General features: G+C 52.8%; 1 protein-coding gene across 1 annotated transcript in view; it reads left to right on the plus strand.

Annotated features, from left to right (window-relative positions):
- The window catches only part of ZNF407 (zinc finger protein 407), a gene marked incomplete at both ends in the record, with an annotated part of 296,867 nt that overhangs the window by 194,887 nt on the left and 81,377 nt on the right, over window positions 1-20,603 (plus strand). Inside the window, one exon of the mRNA XM_084252721.1 lies at window positions 15,938-16,116. Coding sequence (XP_084108847.1) covers window positions 15,938-16,116 — 179 coding nt within the window. The remainder of the gene's footprint in view (window positions 1-15,937; window positions 16,117-20,603) is intronic.

Below are 20,603 nucleotides of genomic sequence, written 5' to 3' on the forward strand. Positions count from 1 at the left end.
AGTTTCAGTTTCCCTTCGGCTTCCTGTGCAAGTTCACAGGTTGCACTGGAGAAGCAGCAGGTTCGGCAAACCCGAGTTTGCCCCAGTAATGACAGGAGGAAGGACAGGTGCGTGTCCGGGTGGCAGGGCATCCTGTTTCCACAGAGAACAGTGAAGTTATTTGTACCACGACCAGCAGCACCCCCGTTTTTATTCTGGAGGAATCAGAGGTGGCATTTATGTCCTAGGGGTGATTTTGAAGTCCTCAAAAACTAGTCATACTACCCAAAATTAAATGAAAAGGTGTCATTTAGATACAATTTATCTTTAAATCAATTGATTATGCCACAAGCTTAGTTATATCAGAACAGACTTTAAGTCAGAATTACTTTTTTCCAAAGTCAACAATATTTTAATGCAGTATTTCTAAAAATCAAAAATTAATGTAAAATGCATGCTGAGCAAAACATCAGAAATGTTGTTTGTGTAAATGACGACAGAATCATTCACTTTTGTCAGTGAAATAAGCCAGGAGGAGAAAGACAAATATTGCTTCGTATCACTTGCTTGAGGAATCTTTAAAAAAAAAAAAAAAAAGTTAAGTTCAACTAAACAGCCCAGGAAAGTGGTTGTCTAGGCCTGGGGTGGAGGAACAGGGACAGGCCTGCGAGGGCACCCCCTGCAGGTGCAGGACTGGCGAGATCTGAGGAGATGCCAGGGCTGTGCAGAGGCCGTGAGAACCTGTCGTGTGCTGGGCTGAGTACAAACTCACTGTTCTCACCCAGAGAGGTTTCTTTAATCATATTTTCTAAAGCACGATTTTTCGAATTTTTAAAGTACAATCAATAGTAGTTCACTATTCTGGTTAGCTCACATCTTTTTATCTTTTTTATCCTCTGTAATAACCACAGATCTAGCTAATGGAATAATGGAATAGAAAGCGGACAAAAGGTTGCTTAGAAATTCTGCGAACCCAGTTACTTCCCAGATTGTCCTTAGGATAAGGCGGCCCTAGGACTCAGGGTGTGGTGCTGGCGAGGAGGGAGCTGCCCTCGGCCTGGTCCAGTTCCCTGTGGGCAGAAGTCAGTGCAGGGGCTGCTTTGAGAACCACTCTCCTCCCAGGCCGTGCTGAGGGAGCCGTTGATAACACACCCTGGCTGTGCCTTCAGCTTTTTTGTAATGGATTATAAAGCTGCACCCTTTGGAAATGTTTTCTTTTTTACTTATTTCTGTTTCATCAGAAATCCAACTTTCTGAAGAAATGTCTCTGCATTTTTTTCGTTTTCTTTAGTGAATTTTTAAAAACCCTAACCTGTTGTGACTGGGTCTGGGGGTTCCGCCCCCCAAGGCCCTGTCCAGTTTGTGCACACGCGGCCCCTGTATCCTGTTTTCCTTCCTGCCCGATACCCACGCGGGCCTGGGCAAGACTCAGCCCTCAGCCCCAGGTTGTCCTATCGCAAGTGTTTGCCTTGAGCCTTCACTTACCATGGGTGATTGTTCCTGCAACAAAACTTGTTTGAGTACAAAACAAAACAAAACAAAACAAAAAAATGTAAACTTGAAAATAAACAGATTCCATAGCATTTAAAAATCACTGATTGGTTCAGATGTCTTCAAAAGGAAAAAAAAGTCAAGGATAATTTTCTTTGTTTCTCAGTACAAGTGAGTTGTTTTGTTTGTTGATGTAGCTGAAATAGGCATTGAGATCACAGGTTAATTAGAAGAGCCATTTTGTCACAAAGTGACCATACATTCCCTCTGCTATCTCTTAAAGTAGAATCTAGATAAACATGTTTATTAACCTGCTGATGTTGAATCCCAAATCCAGTCATTATGGCAGGACCAAAGCTATCTTTGGGGATGGTCTTTCTACAAGGAATTACTCTGGACAGTCCCTCGGGTGGTAGTTAGATATATCTGTACGTATGCAGTAGGAAGAAAGGCCTTAGAGATGAAAAAAAATAGAAAATATTTTTTGGGCAATAGTCTGTTGCATAATAACTTATTCCTCAGACACCAGAGCTATTATCACACAACAAAGCACTTTGCCACGTAACTATCTATATCTCCTGGCATCGGCAGCGCCACGATGCACTTGTTAGGAAAACACGGGGATCTCGGGCTGCCCCCCACCCCCCGCACCGCCCCCAGCGCGGCGGCGGGCCTGTCTCAGGTGCCCTGACCGTGTCCCAAAACCTGCCTCTCTGGGGCCTCGAACAGTTGTGCGAGTTGTGCAAGAAAGTAGGAGAGAGAAGACCTCGGGGCTTCTGGGCCGCGGTGGCGCCCGGTCTGCGGGAGGCTGGAGATGCAGACCCCCTGCCCCGCCTCCCCCACCCCCAGGCCAGTGGGGCCGATGCCCCAAACACAGATGCGCGCTTCAGTACCTCGCTCTGCGCTCAGGGAGCTGGTGCAGCGCCCCAGGAAAGCTGTGCTTGGGAGACCTTCTGGGACCAGCGACTCCAGCGTCATCTTTTGTTGGAAAAAGATGCTCCTTACTGTGAGCTCGCAGTGAGCCAACCCTGCAGCTTCTCCGCGTGGACGGCAGGGTGTCCGCGGGCCGGCCCGCACCCTCGGGGCCCTTGGCTGCAGGAGGTCGTGTGGGGCCTTGACTTGGGGTTTTCTTTCTTCAGTGTGTTCTGTTGCTTCGGCTTCGAGTGTGTTTAAATAAATAGTTTCTTGCATTGAATTTTTCAGGCTAAAAAGTAACTGACGAATTTTAGGAATTTGTATAGTTCTTCAAATATCAAAAACCTCAAATATCTTTCATTTTATTTCGAGATAAGATTCTCTCCTAGAAGATTCATCCTCCAGTTATACTTTTCGATTTTAGGGTAACTTCTCACTCGGCACCTCTGAATGGTGGGGCATGGGGGATAGTCTGGGGGAAGCTGGCAAGAAGCAGGAGTCCATGCAGGATAGTTTGAGTTTTACCCCCAAAGCAGGGGTTGCCAGGGAGGATTTTGAGCAGGAAGCTGACGTCATCGTGTTTAACTTTGCAGAGATCATGGTCAGAGCAAGTGATCAGCCAGAGAGGGACAGCAGGGGACAGGAGAGCCCCTGGCAGGTGACTACTAAGGTAGTGACGGCACACACTGCCCTCAGCCAAGAGGAGCCGAGTGGGGCCTGATGCAAAGGCTTCTGAGGAGGGAGATGCAAATGAATGGATTTCAGGAGGGAGACAGCAAGGCCCATGCAGGCCTGGAGACCCTTGGCTCGGGCTGTGGGTGAGCGTGGGGCCATCTGGGCCCCTGCCTGGGGAAGGGTGCGCCTCGAGCAGCAGAATGCCCACGAGTGACACCCCGTGTGCCGCCTTGGCTCTGGGCCGCCCGTGGGTGTCCAGGTGGGGGCATGTGGATAGCTGTGTGGGTTGGAATGAGATACATGGTGCATGAAGGCACCGTGGTGATCGATCCTTCCCCTACAAAACGCGGAAAGTGCAGAAAGCAAAGGGACAGATGGCTGGAGTCGAAGGGCTGGGGAAGCTGCCCCATGTGGAAGGCACCTCCGAGGGGTGCTCAGCACGTCAGGGTTCGGGAACACAGGGGCAGTGCTGGCCTCCAGCCTCTGTCATGCAGAGGCCCAGGTTCTCCAGAGAGCCCGGGCAGGGCCGGGGCTGGGGGCCGCTGGTCTCGCGGACAGCCGTCTGGACAGCAGTTCTTTGCGGCCCCTGGGCAGCGGGTGGTGGCTGGAAGGGCAGGGAGAGTCACGTTGAATTTGTATGCCTGTTTTCCTTTGTCTGCTTAAGATCCCCTTTTTAAATGTCCCTCAAGTGCCAACACCCCACGGTGAAAGAACCACTGAAATGGCACTGTGGGCCGGGGGCAGGCACAGTGCCAGCACAGAGCCTGTGGGTTCAGGGCTCGAGGCGTAGCCCTGGGAGCAGATCTTGAGTGACCCCCGGCCTGATGGCAGCTCTGGGGCATCAGGGCTGAGCCTCCCGCTCTCACCCCGACAGGACTCTGTCAACACGGAGGCTGCGGTGCAGAACCTCTGGGTCTCTTTATGCGAAGGCTGTAAGATTATCTCCACATTTCGGGGCGGGGGTGGACTGCACCAAATTTTACCTTCTTTGTGTTCAGTGTTTTGCATTAAGAAAAGAGTGATTGTGTAACGGTAACATTCCGTATGACCCCCACTCCCAACACACACACCCAGACAAACATGAAGAGTTTTCACAAAAGGCTGCATTACCTTTAACTGCGATAGGTAGGTAAAAAAAAACTGCTTGGCACTAGCAAATAATTCAGTGCAATTATTTAACAAGCCCTCATTTTCAGTGTAGTCTTTTAAAATGTGACATCTTTTCTGCGACTTATTCTAAACAGTTTTGCTGCTGTCTTGGGTTTTTCCAAGACCAGTAAATCTACCAGGCCACTCCGGTGACATCATGGCCGGGTGGGGCCGGGGCCGAGCATCCTGAGACGCCTGACTGGCCTGATTCACAGCCCACTTGGCTTCTACCTTTTGTTTGTTTGGCTCATTCCAAGTCATTTTAAACACAATCTCACCCTCTCACCAGTCATGGGGCCGACTGTCTCCTCTCTCCCTTTGTGCCCAAACTTCGCCTTCACTGTTCTAGGTTGACCCCTACCTTCTTCAGATGGCCGCGTTTCTGGAAACATTCCACTCTACTGGAACGGTCCTACCAAGAGAAATGTAATAATAAGGATCATGTGGGTATTGGAGTTAGTGTGAGTATGATATGAAAAGAGAAAGCAAATATATCACTCCTTAGGGTGAGATCCGTGCGTGATTTGTTTCCATGACTTAGGGCACATTATGACTGCTGACTGCTGGTGTCAGTTGTACTAAACCACTAAAAAGTGGAAATAAGTCACAGACACTGCCCCACAGGTCGATGTATGCTTTTTTGCATTCACTAACATTTTGAATGGATTTCTTTTGATTTCATTGCAATTTATGGTGCTTTGTTTCATTATAAATTAACAGCAACCACAAGAAGGTTATGGCCGCATCTCAACTTTTGGTTTTAGCTTGTCTTTCACTTTACAAAGGAATATTTCCCTTTGCAAATAGGAATAGTTCTGTTCTGCACATCTTGTCACAAATTCTTGGCTCCATTTCTGTAAATACAAATAAGCCACCCCAGTGTTCGTTGTTCCTTCAGCGCTGGCCGCAATGGAGCGTTGCAATGGTCAGGCTGCCCACGCTCGGCCAGCACAGTCTTCCTGAGGAAGAAGGCCCAGGGGCAGAACATGTGTGGCTGGAGTGGGCTCGTCGGACCCCAGGTGCCCTGCGCCCTGCGTCCAGCCCAGAAAATTTATGGGCCCTCTCAGCATGTGCAGATGTGTGTATGTATTTTTTTTTAATTATACCCTCCTTCCAATTAATGATTTCTATGTGGCCTTTGAGAAATGATGTTATGAGTATAGTGATTACACAGTCCGAATCTTACTTCTTGAGTTACATGTACTTGTTTTTAACTATATCTGCACACACGCATGTATCACCTTCTTTGCATCCATTTTTAGCAAAACAATCTTTGGAAGCATTGTGTGCTCTGATGTAAAAGAGATTCAGAACAAGATTCCAGTTTTATTTTTAAGGTTTTTTTTTTTTTTTAGTTTAAAAGTGGAATATATGTTTTCTTTAGCTGTAAAAGCACAATCAAGGCACCATGATAAGTGAGTCAGTGTTGTAAAAGTAAAACGAATTTTGCCTTCACTCACATGAGCTATAGAAGGAGGAAGCTTTATTGTCCCTGGGAAAGTGATAAGGCAGAGTAATTGTATATTATGCTGTCCCGGAGCATCTGCCTGAAGACTGTTGGAGCAATTCATCCATCACCGGCGATACAGCGTGTTTTGTCTTTTTGCTTTAACCCGTCCCCACTGCTGGCCTGCGCGGAGGTTTTGATAGGGACTGCGCCTGGGCCGGGGCTCACATTAATCAGTCCCCTTGTTCAACACTCCAGCTGACATAATTACAACCTGCGCACAGCAGTTATTCAAGTCGAGTCCTTGTCACTCGTGGAGCGAAACTACACAGCTCCGATCCCGGAGGAGATTGCCTTATCACACAGAACAAGGGCTCGCAGGAGTCGAAGAGAATAGAAATGGGAAAATGTCTTCCGGGAGTACTATATATTCCTTTAAAATAAGACATTTGAGGGACTTCCAAGGGACAAAGGGAAGCATTGTGTGCTGGGACTGAAATGAACCAGTTATTATGTTTAAATGGATTACGGGGGGCATGTTTCCAAAAATGGGCAGAGATTATTAAATAAATTCAGTGGCCTCCCCTATTCGCTGACTCTTTTCTATTAACTTTTTGTTCAAAAGTGATCATATAACTTTAGAATTAGAGAAGGCTTAAATGCTCTTTGATGGAATCCAGCTTGACAGAATGAATGAAGTGTGCATTTGACGTCTGCTCGGAGGCCAGTACATCCCTCGCTCAGCTGTGTAAGGAGTGGAGCAGGCAGAGTCCTCCAGAGGCTTCCGAGGCGGAGCCTTCCTGGGCAGGCAGGTGGCGACCCCAGGCAGGGCAGCAGACACCAGAAGAGCTGGCGGGAGCAACCATCCGGCCGCGTGGCCTGCCTCCTCTCTCTCCCCTGTGCCTGCATTGGGGGGTAAAGATGGGGGCCGGCTTCCGAGCGCATGACAAGTATTTATGATTTCATGGAGCCCCCTCCCCACCCCTGAGAAATGAGGGGTCCCTGCGTGCACCCCCTGCAGAACTGCCCCCACTGCGGGGCGCCGGCAAGTGCTGGCCCGGAGGCTGCTGCTGCGCCTGTTCACCTTCTCTGAGCCGTGATTCGATGGTTCCACCTGAGGCCAAGCTCTGGCCTGGGCTGTCAGAGACGTCAGGAGACTCAAGTTCAGTGACACTTGGCTTCTATCACCTTAAATTTGTGAAGCTTTCAACTAGATAAACTACAGTAAATGATCTTTTCAATCTTTAAAGTCGCCTGAGAAGCCGCGTCTTCGTGACTGCGTCCGTCTTCTCTGGCCACACCCCACGGGCGTCTGTCTCGGCCGGGCCCGGGGACTGCGCGCCCCTTTGCCTCGCTTGGCCCTTTGAACAGACGTGACTGGAGTGGCTGCTCAGGTGCGACGGGGAGCAAGAGGGCACGTCTGTACTTTTTAGTTAAGATCCTTTTTGTCCCTAGAGGCCTTCTCAGTTGTGCTTTCCCCAGGGACATGGCACCTCCCTTTGCTGAGCCCGGCTAGTGGGCGGGAAAGGGGAATAAAACCCACCGTGTCGGGACAGGAGCACGCGGAGAGGAGTGGGGGTGGGGGCTGATTTCCAGATCCACGGCAAGAAAGCCACGAGAAGCTTTTCTGCCAGCAGTTCCTGCCAGCCAGGCCACGTGCAGGACGGGAACAACCCATAGGCTGAGACGTGGATTTCCAGCTTGGGAGGCGTCCAGCCCCGTTTCACAGATGCGCGCGGGTCCCGGTGCGGGAGACATGGGCCTGGTCCCCTGAGACACATGCCTCTTTGCCGGAGGCCTTTGCCCACCACCCTGTGGCGTCCAGTGTGCGGCCGCTCGTGGGCTGAGCGTTTCTGTGTGCTGGAGAACCGCACCCACCCGTGCCTGCCACATGTCTGCCAGAGATATGGGGCGCTGGCTGTCGCGCGTCAGGCACAAACGCCTGCCTGGGTGCCCTCGTCCGGTCCGTGGGGCGGCGCCACGTCTAGTGAAGGCCTCCTGCCCTCTTGCTTTCTCAGAGCGCCGCTTCCCCCCTGTTCCCGCGTAGACAGTGTGTCGGTCTCGTAAGGAGTAAAGCGGGGCATGGAGGACGAGGGGGCCGCCAGGCCTGGTGGCTGAGCTGCCGCACCGTCCTGTCTCGACATCCCAAGTGGGAGGGGCTGTTCCTGCAGCATCAAACTCTGAGGTTTCTCACAGAGACCCCCCAGGGGAGTGGAGGGGTGCAGGCCTGGGTGAGTGCAAGTGGAGGTGGGGTGAGGGTGGAACAAGAGCGGTGAGTGAACGTGGCCTTGGGAATGTTGGGGCTGCCACGTCACAGGCGGGCGGGGGATGCCCCCAGTTAATCAGCATCATTTCAAGTCAGTCCAAGTTAGGAAGCGTGTGAGCAGCGTGGACACGGGTCATCTGGGCCCCGGCCGAGGGACACCGCTGGGGGGGTGCTCTCCACTCGTAGCTTGTCAAGTTGCAGGCTCTTCGAGGGCATCACCGAGTAACTCGCTTTTATGCTTCTTTTTGTGCAGCAGACAGTAAATAAATGCAGGTCAAATAAATTCATTCTGAAAATCAGCCAGTACAGGCAAAAGGAGACTTTTATCGTGCCCATAAAATGTCCAGATAAACCAAAGCGGTAACCCCACTGAAATCACCTCTGGTCTGAGTGTGCCACGCAGGGCTTGTGAGGCTGGCCCCGCGCCCCAGATTTTAGAGCAGCACCCATGGGGCAGTGGGGTGTCTGGGCCTGCCCTGGGGCCGCCACCACGGCCGTGGCCATGCATCGTCTGTGGCTGGAAACACTCCGGCCCGGAGCCCAGACCCTCACACCTCGCAGGAGCCACAGAGCAGTCTCGGCTTGCTGCCCCGCGTCAGGGTCTCTGCTGGCGCCGTGGCGCCCCCGCCGGCTCCCGACACACGTTGGCGTAAAATGTCGGAAAAATGGAGAGAAAATAATTCCATGTTTCTCAGTTTTATTGTCATGGCAATTCAAAGAATTGGGTTTTATGACAAGCTGGAAGAACAACGAAGTCGGCTGAGAGGAGCCACCCCGGGGAACAGAGGCCGCGGGCCGCGCAAGGGAGCCGCTGGGCGTGAGCGCGGCCACGAGGAGCTGCCCGGCCGAAGCGGCCGTCGCGGTCGCCTCGTGTCCATAAACTTTCTTTTTATGTTAGTAAAAGTTGTAGAAAATGTTATAAGTCATGGAATGTGCCATTATTTTAAAGTATCTGTTTTACTTCAACTCTCATAAGACTTTCCCATCGCTGTGTGTTCGTTTTGCTTTTGGAATTTCATGACTGGGAAAGTCAGTCTTATCCCCGCGCCCCACGCAGCCCCCTCGCCCCTGCCAAGGGCGCCGTCTGTGAGGTGGTGTCTTGTCCGCTGGAGCTGGAGGAAGAAGCCGCGCGGCTGTCCCATCGCCTCGTCCGTGGGCGGCCCCTGGCTCTTCAGCGAGGGGCTCGCCACGTTCCCGGTTTCCCCCACCGCGCCCCTCTCCCCGGCGCAGGAGCAGCACCCCTCCGGGCTTCCCGGGGTCACGGCCTCCCTCCCTGCCCTTAAATCTTGTGCGTGATTCATCAAGTTGACTCTCCTGTGTTAGCGTGAGAATCTCACTCGCAAGGCTTGTCTTCTTCACGCTCTGACCATACTTGCTTGACACGGGTGACGCCTGAAGATATTCTCACGAATGATCCAAGTCCGCCCCCATCTGCTGCCCAGGACTTCCCCTGCCCTGAAGCCCTTCCACGGAGAGAGGCGCCGCCCGCCGCTTGCCCGACTTCCTCCCAGAGCCCGCTCAGCGCGTCCGTCCACCACCGCGGTCTCGTCTCGGAAGCTGACAGGTCCCGCGTGTGGCCTTATCGGGACTCGGTGTTGTTCTTCTTTAATGGACACATCCCCGACATCTTCTGTTGGCCGTCTTACCTCCCCGCAGTAGCGGAGTCCGTGGTGCGGACGTGCTGTTGGTGGAGAAAACTGAAATACACTCCTCCTTGGACAGACAGCGAGGCCCAGGTTTCCCCCGTGTTTAGCTGTAGCTTCACGATTCCCTCTGTGGGTAACTCGTGGAAGCCAACTCCCCACCCCAAGGTGTGCGCGCTGCCGTCCGGGAGGCTGTCACCCATGTGTTCCCGAGGCCACAGACCTGCGGGAAGGACCGAGGGCCGTGGCCCAAGGTCTCAGCAGTGACTGCTGGACCTGGCGCCGTGCAGAGGGAGAAAGGATGAAGGCAGCTCATCAGCCTGAGCGGAAGAGCTGTATTTCCACAGCAGTCCATGATCTTAAAACAACAGGTGACTTTAAATCCGCACGTAGGCAAGTGGCATGTCCTCCTTAAATGTTATGTTTAATTTGACTCTTCTTCTACCCCCTCCCCCCATTTTTTGAATAGTTTCTTTAGAAAAACCGAGGACAATGTTATCATGAATCATGTCCTGTTCAGCTTCACCCTCTAAGTCTGTGGGGTCTGTATTCACTAAATCTCTGCTGGTTGCTTTTGTGGTCATTTTAGAAGACAGGTAGGCCTTGCCTGTCTACTTCGGATTTATTGTTGAGACTCCTGAACTGAACTTAGTGGAACTCACTCTTGTGCTGTGCATGGGCCAGGCCGTATATTTACGTGAACTTGAATGTCACCTTCATTCTGAATACCACCCCCCATCGGATCATTGCAGTTTTAGTAGGTCTAATAATTTTCAACACTGAAAAAAATAAAAGAATTTTCTTGTCCTTAGATGGGGTTTTTTTCATGTTTATTTCCTCTTTAAAAATTATAAGTAAAACATAGATATGGTCTCGCACCATTAAGGCATGGCCTATTCCTAAAGGCCCTTGGCTCTCTGTCCTCAGTTCAGCCCCCCTGCCACAGACGCTGCACGTGTCTCTGGGTCGCCTGTGTGGTCTCTCACATGTCCATGCGTGTGCATTCTGTGTACATGCTCACAGCTCGTTCTTGTAGTCCATGGAGTTTTGCATCTGTCTTCTCTTATTCCGAGTGTGGCGGTGCTCCTCTCCTGCACACATGTGGTGTGTGTGCATAGCACACACAGTTATTCTGCGCTGAGCTCTGGCAGGTCACACTGTCGTCTGTCCTCGCTGACTGTGCCGTCCTGTCCCTTGGGATGTTAACACCTTTCACTGTGAGCGTAAGCAGGCGTTATCCACTTATTTTATAGACTAATTTTAGCTGTCTCTTGACGTTTCTAAGGCGATCCTTTTAGATTTCACTTGTAATTGTATTAACTTTATAGTTTATTTCGGGAACGGAGGATAGCTTTAGCGTTAGACCTGCCCTTGCCGATATGAGCTGCATGTGCTTAGTAAACTCTTGTTCATTGTTTGTTTACACGTCTCCTATAATTCTTATATTTTTGTGTTGCTTTCTTTCAAAGCAGCATTTTTCTGTATGTTACATAAGGGAGTGCACATCCATGCACACAGATGGGAGAAGTGTTTGGCGCCCTAACTCAAATTTTGTTTTAGATTTTTCATCTTCACCCTCAGTTAACTGCCATCACTGCTTTTATGAGTCTTTCCAAGATGTCTTAAGTCCGTTCAATGTAGCAGAGCCCTGCCCGTGGCAGCGCCTGGCCACACGCTTCAGCCCGACTGCCTTCAGCTGAGCGGAACGTTGATGACCGTGGCCTTTCCAGTGTGGGGGCAGGGAGGGATGGACGATGGGCAAGTGGTGTCAGGAGATCAGGCTGGCGGTCTGGGGACTTGCTTTGTACCACACGCTGCTGAGATTTTCAGGGGGAGCTGATCCTCAGCCTACCACGACACACGCATTCACCGTGTGGGGATGGGCTGAGTCTGCACCAGGGCCTTTGCAGCCTCCGCGCCTAGGAGCCGAGGGCACGAGACAAGCTTCATTCAAACTCATTTCAAAAGACCATGAGTGAGGTCCAAAAAGAAACAGAAACCTTTGGAAAAGCATTTACCTCTTCTATCACGGGGATAAAGTTCGCTCCCTAGCCTGGAAGGGCATGGCTGGCCGCCCCACTGAAGAAGGCAGAGCAACGGTGTGTCCGAGAGCACCTTGAAAAGGAGCGGTGTATGGGAAAGCTCCCCCCATCTTTACAAGAGACATGCAGATGAAAACCTCATAAAACTGAAAATTCAAACTCTAACGAGCTTCCAGCCACCATATTGGCCAAAACTGGAAATTCTGGTACCACGCTCCATTGGCAAGGACGTGCAGGAACAGCCTCTCCCAAACATTGTTGGTGGAAGTGTTAATTGCCGCTTCTCTGGCGGGCAATTTGTCAGAGTTTATCAAAATTACTAGAGCACATGCCCACTAGTATTTGAAGCCATTCCTCTGGCCATCACGAAAGTCTCTTGGCGTCCTGAGAAGTGGAAATTGCTGTGCAAGATGATTCTTTGCAACCTGGCTTATGCTACCAATGACTGGAGCAGCCTGAATGCCCCTGAATAGGTCATGAATTTACACTGTATATGAAAATACGTTATATCCATGCTGGGAAATACTACACGGTTATTAAAAAGCGTGTAAAAGATGGTCAAAGAAGGTGAGGGGTGAAGGCCTCTGGCACCCTGAGTTCTTAAACACACAGGGACCCCTGCTCCCTTGCCGGGGGCTGGAGGAGAACAGCACTCGGCGTATTTGTGGCTTTAAAAGGTGGGTTTTAGTTCTCCCCAAAAGTGGTTGGGCAGTTGGGAATCCCCGTCTGCTGGAGGGGCGGTGCGGTCAGGAGACGGGGACTCTTGTTAGACTCTTCGATGTTTAAAATACGTGAATATGTGTTGTTCAGCAACCTCAGCGGTGGTGGGTTTGTTTGTTTAAAGACAATGAAGATCAGGGGAGGAAATAGTATTCAGTCAAATAGTTATTCAGTCAATAACTCCCATTATTCAGCTCCGTGTGTTCTCTGTGTTCTGGATTCTTGTCAGAGACGTGACTCGCAGACACTCCCCCCTGTTCTGGGTGTTGACTTCGTGCTTTCCTAAGGTGTCCATTGAGGTGTCCAAGTTCTTGACTTTGAGGAATTCCATGTTTTCCTTCCTCACTTGGATATTTGATGCTCTACGGAAGCCTGGCGCAGTTTCAGTTATTAGCTAGTTACTGTTTTTTTTCTAACTTTCACTCTTTCAATCCTGTGATCTGTTTTGAGTTAACTTTGGCGTGTGGTGTGAGGAAGGGGTTTAGACACTCGTTTTCCCATCTTTTGTCTATTTACCCAGGTGTCCTGGCACCGCTTGTTGAAAAGATTGTTCTTCCCTGTTGCATTGTCTTGGCACCTTCGCTAGCTCTGATTTTCCAGCAACAGTTCTTGGGAGAAGATCAATAGGAAAGCCTATTTCTGAACTTTCTGTTCGGTTTCCTCCATCTGTATCCTTCTGTGGTATGTTACTAACCCCTGTCTCGGTCACTGTGGCTATGGCATCCGGGCGTCAGGAAGTGTGAGTCTCCATTCTCTCCGAGACTCTGCTGACCTGTCTGGGTCCCTGTATTTCGTCACTCGGGTTCTGACAGGGACTGCATTGCCTTCTTAATGTTAACTCTGCTACGTCGTGACTACAAGACAAATAGTTATATCCTTACCTTAGGAATCTGTGTCAAGCTGAGGGTGTTGCCCAGCCCCCGCCGCTGGTGGCTGGCCTTCGCCCACTGGCGGGTGTTCTGCTGCGATGGTACTGGCGTCGTGCGTTATGCCTGTTACCTGCTAGCAGCGCTGGGAGGGATTGGCTTTTGTAGGTGCGAAGACTCTTTTTGTGTCCTAATCTCTTAAAAAGTCGTATACGGCGTGACCTTAGCTGCAGAACGGCTGGTGACAGCTTCCCGATTCACTCGTCCGCGAAGGCGCATGAGCTAGCGCTTCTCTGCACACACCCTGCCGTTTTCCTCGTTTGCACTTACGTTTTGATTTATGCTCATTTATGTTCCTTACGTGTGTGTGTAAGACAAAATTATAACCTGTGTACACGTGTTGGCATTGTCTGTAACTGTGCGTGCGTGCAGACAGCGTGATAAAATAGGTTTGTGTGTTTACACGGACATATCTACGCGGTGGCCCTTAGTGCTTTCCGGAAGCTCTCTCGAGTTCCGCACCACTTCTCTCTTACTTCAGTCCATGTGTTTAAAGAGAGACGGCTCACGTCCCCCGCTCTCCTGGCTTGGTGATCTCCTCACCTGTTGTTTTTCACATGCTTTTTAGGTACTGAGAAACAGCGGTTTATTTCTACCCAAGACACACCCTCTCAAAAACAAAGTAATCTGTTTTCAAAGTCATCTCTTCTTCCTTCACTGAAGACCAGGAGTCGTCGCTTGTACCCCCGGCAGATGCCCTCCTCCTTCATCCGTCGAAATGCATGCGTCTGCGTGATTTTAATGTCTTCCCTGCTCAGCGGCTGCTCTGGTGACTGCTCTGTGTGCCTCGTGTTTCCTCTAAGGAAGCCAGGCAGGTGCTCCCGGGACTCGTCGGCCCTCGCAGGCCCTCGCAGGCGGAGCTAACCGAGGACGGGGCAGCCTCTGGCTTTCACTCCCCAGTGTCGGCAAGCACTGCGGATTTAGAGGGTGTCTGTGACACCCTGGGAACGAGTGGGAGCTCTGCAGAATGAGTCAGGGCAGCGGCCCCGCTCCTGGGGGACTCAGAAAACGGCCTCTTGCTTTCCATGACCACACAGTGGACGCTTGCAAGACCCTCAGATGTGGCCATCCTCCGCTGCCCAGGGACACATCTCTCACCACAGGGGTGTGCTCGTCCGAGACACTCCCGGCCCACACCTTTCCTTTGAAAGGAGGTGTTAGTGCCTGTGACGGGTGATGAGCACCGAGGGGCTCTCCTTGCGGGAACGAGCAAGCCTGTGCGGACCCCCGCCCGTTGCTCCCCTGAGTCTTGTTCCCCACCTCAGCTGGCCTGAGCGACGGGCCGACCTTATTCCTTTCTCTCAGTGACAGTGGCTGTTAATCAGCACGCGGGGTCTTACCCAAAGCGAGCTTGGTAACGCGGAGACAGAGGCCAGCGGCCGTGGGTGTGAGTTCGGAAACAGCCCCTCCTGTGTCTGGTCCAGGCTCTAAGAGCAGCTTAACACCAGCTTGGCGGCACCTTTGCCAAAGGCGAGCTGGAAATAGCCGAGAAACATCTCTGTTGTTCCAAGTCTTCTTTTTTAAAAAAAGTGTTTGTTAGCTTAAGTTTTCAGACGTGGAAACGCTGATATAGAAACCGTTGGTGTGTGAAAGAAGCGCAGTGGGCATGGCAGGGCCTCTGGCCTGGTCTCTCTGGGCCTCGTGGGGGCGCCCGAGGGCTGCCCTGCCCGGGTGGGGGCGCAAGAGCCTGTCCACGTGGCTGGGGCGGGGTGTCCCTGTGCTCCCTAGAGGGGGTGCTGTTCTCAGCGACCCGTGGCCGCGCCCCACCCAGGCCTCCCAGCCCCTTGCAGCCGCGCTGCAGCAGTGCCCTCGGCAGTGCCGGGAGCGGATGCTGCGTTCTTCCCGGGGTCTAGTTTTGTCTCCAGGTCAGCCTGAGGCCTGCCTGGATGTCTTCCCAGCTGGCTCCCAGACACCTGTTTGCCTTTGTGCAGGATTCTGGGTGTCACTGTGCCGACAACCCAGACAAGCATGAGCCTGTGGTGCACAGAGCCTGTGGGCCTGCAGGGAGGGCCGAGGCCTGGCCTCTGCGTGCAGAGCTGGGCGGGAGCAGTGGCAGGAGGGCCTGTCTCGGGGCAGCACCTTTCCCAGTTTCTGCCCATGCCAGGCCCGCAGTTCCTGTCCCCTTCCCAGGGCATGGCGGTGCCCTGTCAGGGCGCATAGCTCTGTCTTGGCCCTCATTCGGCTCCCGGCACGTGGCCCCGACCTGGGTGGGCACTGTTTCTAGCTGCTCTTTTTCAAGTCTCATGACTGTTTTGGAGCCTCACAAAGAAGCTTGACAGAACTTAAAAGCCAGGGATGCCTTGTCTCTGTCACGCTCTCTACTCGGGCGGCAGCGCTTTGCTGCGCCCCTCCTCAGGGCTGAGAGGTGTGTTCCCGGATGCAGGAAGCTCCTTCACTGCCCTCAAGTGGTGCCAGGATAATTTGATATCAAAACCACAGAGCCGGGGATTTGGGTTTCCAGTTGTGCGTGGAAATTAAGCACTAGAGCCAGCGGGGTAAAGACTCAGCCCTGGCTTCAGGTACGCAGAACCCCAGGCCTGGCAGCTGCCTCCCAAGCCACTGCTTCTCGCCGAGAGCAGCCCCCAGCACGGAGCCCGCCTGGCGAGGCTGGTGTGTGGCCGCGATGGTGTTTCCCATGATGTTCTCCCTGGACCTTAACGCACTGTTTCCTCCCTCGCCCGCAGGTCCAACTGCGCCGAGAACATCCGCAAGCACATCCTGCACACCGGGAAGCATGAGGGCGTGAGGATGTACAACTGCCCCAAGTGCGCCTACGGCACCAATGTGCCCGTGGAGTTCCGCAACCACCTGAAGGAGCAGCACCCCGACATCGAGAACCCCGACCTGGCCTACCTGCATGCCGGTAAGGGCACCCCGATGCTGGTGGCTTTAAGCTGCGTCCACCCTGTGACCACAGCGCCCGTCCGGTCTCTGGGCAGCAGCAGGACCCGCCCTGGCTTGGCCCGTCCTGGCCTCCCCACCTCGTGTGCCCCGGGCCGGTGCCGTCGTGTTTTACCAGGAGCGGATGGGACAGAATAGCCCTCTGGGCACAGAGGTCAGTCGTAGTGCGCCTCAAGCACCCAGCTGGCTGAGGCCACAGCAGTTATTTGAGCTTTTTATTTTAATTCATTGGTTAAGTTTTAAATTTTTTTTCAAAAACCCCTTGTGCTGTAAGTTGGACTGTCTCCTTCTGTGCCACCATGTCCCGTGCAATCCTGGAAAGGAGGAGAATGTGGCGGAGGAGAGTGAGTGAGCCGCAGGGAGGGGAGGGGGACCCGGACCACTCGTCTGCAGACTCGGGAGGGAAGGGTCCTGTGCGCGCGGGGCGCCAGCAGCCTGCCGGACAGTGGGAGTCAGCGCCTCTGAGGGTCAGCACTGCAGCCACAGCCTCCGCCGGCCTGTCCCGCAGCCCCCTCCTCGCGTCCGGCTCTGCGCGCCTTGGGTGCCGGGTTCTTGTGGCGCAGGCCAGCAGCGTGGCGAGGGCGAGGGCCACCCACTGGGCCGCTCTTTCCAGATACACATTTAGAGGGAGTAGCTGATGTCTTCCCGATAGCCCAGACTGTCTTTGCATAATGCCACTCGGTCCAGGGGCTGTTTGGGGGTGAGCGGGGGCCACTGTCAAAGCACGCCTGCCCCGCTGGCCTCCCGGGCCTCCCGGTGGCCTGGGCTACTCACGGTCACTCTCGAGTCGGTGTCTTCTTAGTGGGGCCGGGCCAGGCTCCCCCCAGGTCGGCACGCCTTAGCGGGTGCTGGGCCATGGGGCGGCCATGCCGAGGACGCAACCACACGCTGGCCATCGTGGGGAGTCCCGCCCCACAGGCAGGACTGTCAGCAGACCGCCCGTGCCGTCATGTGCTTCTCCTTGTTACTAGAAACAAGTCGAGAAGTAATTTGAGATGGAAAAAGTCGTAGCCCCCCAGGGTGTGCTCTGAAAGGCCACTGGGGCTTCCCGTGGCCGCCTTCCGTGGCTTCTGCCCGAGCTCCTGGAGCCGTGCGGCGGGAGGCCGGGGGGGTCACCTCTGTTGTGTCGGGGCTAGTTTGAAACCAGCTCAGCCTTCGGTGAGTTCGGCACGGGGAGGTTTCTAGCCTGGCAGTTGCTACTTAGTTGGCGAGACCAGACGGAGCTGCACTGGAACATCTCGCCACCGGCCGTCCGGCCTGCAGAGACCTGGCGGCGCAGGTGCAGGCCCAGCACCCAAGGGGAGGGGCTGTGAACCGGCCTAAGAACCCTCTAGGTTGACGGGTTGTGAGCAAGGATCATTTCCAGGAGGCATTGGGGTGCCTGCTTCTCGCGCTATGTTATCGAGGTGCTGTCTCTCCTCACACCCACCAGGTAGACATTAAAAAACAGGTGGTTTGCCTAAAATAAAGTATCTCTGAGTTTAAAATGAAGGAAACACCAAAAAAGAGGGGAGGGAGCAGCTGGCAGCCGCGGAGGGTTCTGCAGCCCCGGGGGGCGCCTGGCCTGCGCCCTGTGCCTCATGGGGAGGCTCCCCCTGCCCCCCGGCCTCACTTCCCATGCAGTTGTTCTCGCCCTGTGCTGCCCTGTGTCTCCTCAGCATTCTCACAGGAACCCTGGCCATGGGGTAGCTGCACATCCCTCCTCCAGAAGTCAGACCTGGCTCCGCTGCCCGCGGCTCTGGGCTGCAGTGGTGGTGCCAGGCCCATGGTCCAGGGAGCCCATGGGAAGTTGTGGAAACAAGTACTTGTTACATTGGCAACGCAAGCGTCCTTCAAAGGGACGTGCACGGATGGTCAGAGCTCAGAACCCCATAACCCCCTGCCCCCGCAAGAAGTGGGGTTAAGGTGGAGGCAGCCGACGGGGCGCCGGGGGCTCTGAGTTGGCCTTGGAGGAAGAGTGGTCTCCTGATGACTTCCCATGGCCACTTAGTGGCGTGCCCTGTGGCTCAGAGGGCCCGCGCACACGGGCTGTTGATGTGGCCCTCGATGCTCATAGCCTGAGGCCCTGGAAGGCCCTGGAAAGCAGGCAGTGCCCAGCACACTGTGCCAGAGCTCGGGAAGACACCGGGCTGGGTCTTCCCGTGGCCTAGAGGGCCGGGTCTGGAGCGGCAGAGAAAGTATCTTTGTCGAAGGGGACCGTGGGCTGGGGCGTCGTCCACGGGGAGAGCAGGCATCAGTGATGACATGGTATTTGCCCTAATTTCCTTTATTTTCCCATTTTTGATCACATTTAAGTTGATAAGATTTTCATCTGTTCGTATAGTTTCAAGACAGTTATTTTCCGGCACTTGCTGGCTTATTACCTGCACAGGGTGGTGGAGCAGGAACCTGTCACTCGCTCTTCACAAATTAGGGTTTTCACATTCTTCTCCCAGATAATAAGTTTTTTAATTCTTTGTGGCATGTATTATTAATTGCGCTCTATAGCATTTGCTTCTTCCCCAGTTGTAAGAATAAGAATGTGAAAGTTTGACTCTTCTCAAAACCCCAAATCCTTTTTCTTTCTACTGGCAACTAATTCAGCCCCCTTGAAACTCCACTTAACTGTTCCTTAATTCTACCCAGCGCGTCATTTCGTATGAGGCAGGTTAAGCCTCCCGCCCCACCTCTGCGCCCGTTGGCTTCACCTCTGGCAGTTAGAACCGCTGTAGCCTTTTGTATGTAACCATCCCGCTCATTTAGGGTCTGTTCTGATTTCCTAGTATAGAAGGCTTCTTCACGTTAATTAAGAACAGTGGCGTTCTGATGCAGGAGCCTGCGAGTGCAGCCTCTCCCCGATTTCTTTGGCCTCTATTTTTAACCCCGTTACTTTCACCCCCTTTGTTAGTTGCATGCTCTGACACTCGTCACGACATTTTGTGCGATAATTCATTTTATGAAAAGGTCCAAAAATCTGAGAAAATCCTGACAGTTTTTCATTGGTTCTCCCTTACATAAACCAATTATTACTTCAACCTAAAAAGGAACGAAATTTTTTCTGACATGATTGCCTTTGGTAAGTCCATGCTGACTCACTCCTATTAAATTGTACTTCTGCAAATGTATCATTAGGCTCATCCATAAGTATCATCTCAGATTTATTTCCTAATATAGATGTTAGACTTACAGCTCTATAATTTTCAGCCTCTCCCTTCTTTCTTTTTAACCTTCAGACTAGATTCCTTGTTTTCCAGTCTCCTGATACTTCACCACTAACAAAAGACTTCCTAAAATAATTAACAGTTCAACAGTTTGATTCTTTAACCTCAGACATCATCCTGGGTTAATTTACTATTTTTCTTAACTCCTGCTAAATGTCTTTGTTCTTCTCAAACTCCAGTCTGAAGACTCTGGCTCCGCCAGGGGCCCGTCCTCAGTGTCCATCATGGCGCCCGCGGGCTTGGCGTCTAGGCCAATGGCCTTCGCTCTGCTGCCTCTCGCACCGCTCGGTGCAGTGTCTGAGGCCCGCAGCAGCGGTCTCCCCGCTTCCCCGCATGGTGAATGGCGTCAGCAGCGTCCTCCAGCTCTCCCTGTCCAGTAGCGTGGTGCTCTCCCGCCCCGTCTCACGAAGCTTGATCAGTAAACGCAGCGTTTAAAGGGACCCTCTGAACTCATCAGCGTTTCTCTTTTACTCACTAATGGAATGAAATGGTCTTTCAAAACCTTACATTAACACATTCACAAATATTTTTAAATCTCCTTAGAATAGTATGTTCTCTAACTTCAGCAGGTCTGAAAACTTTCTGTCTGTACCAATGCTCTGGAGCCGCTTAAGGAGATGCGGCCTCGGGGTATCGGGCCTTGCTTCTGCCTCTTCCTGGGATACTGCCGAAGGGGCTCCGAGTTGCGCTGGAGTCAAGCTCCCCGTCTAGGTGGCTAACACGGAGCTCTGACGGTCTCCTTCAGGGTCCCCTCCCCTGCCACATTTTGCCTCCAACTGGCGTCCAGGCGGACATCTCACCCGTCCCGCAGTCTTCACAGCGGATCTCTTTCCCGGGACTTTATCTAGTGGTGAACTCTAAGAATGGTTCTCACAAGGCTGCTTTGTCTGAGAAGGAGGCGCAGCTCTAGTGAAGCTGAGGGGCCCAGGCCTGTTTGTCTTCAAGATCATTTCAGTTATGTGACCCTGGAAAAACCAGGGGCATCTGCTGGTTGAAGTTCTCATCATGAAGCCTTAAGGTTTTGGATCTTCAAGACCTCCGCTAACCTGAACACACGCCGGGCGAAGCAAACTCCCACAGGAGTCACAGCCCCGGGGATGGGCCTTTCCCAGCGGTGCAGCTCCTGCCTCATGGCAGCCCGGCCCGGGGGTGGACAGATGGCGGGTGATGAAAGAAGAGACTGAGTCAAATTAGAGGACTGAGGCCCGGCTCTACCGCAGCTGCCGACTCAGCTGGACACTCGGCCCTC

The sequence above is a fragment of the Talpa europaea genome (genome assembly GCF_964194135.1).
Source record: "Talpa europaea genome assembly, chromosome: 13".
Classification (NCBI taxonomy): domain Eukaryota; kingdom Metazoa; phylum Chordata; class Mammalia; order Eulipotyphla; family Talpidae; genus Talpa; species Talpa europaea.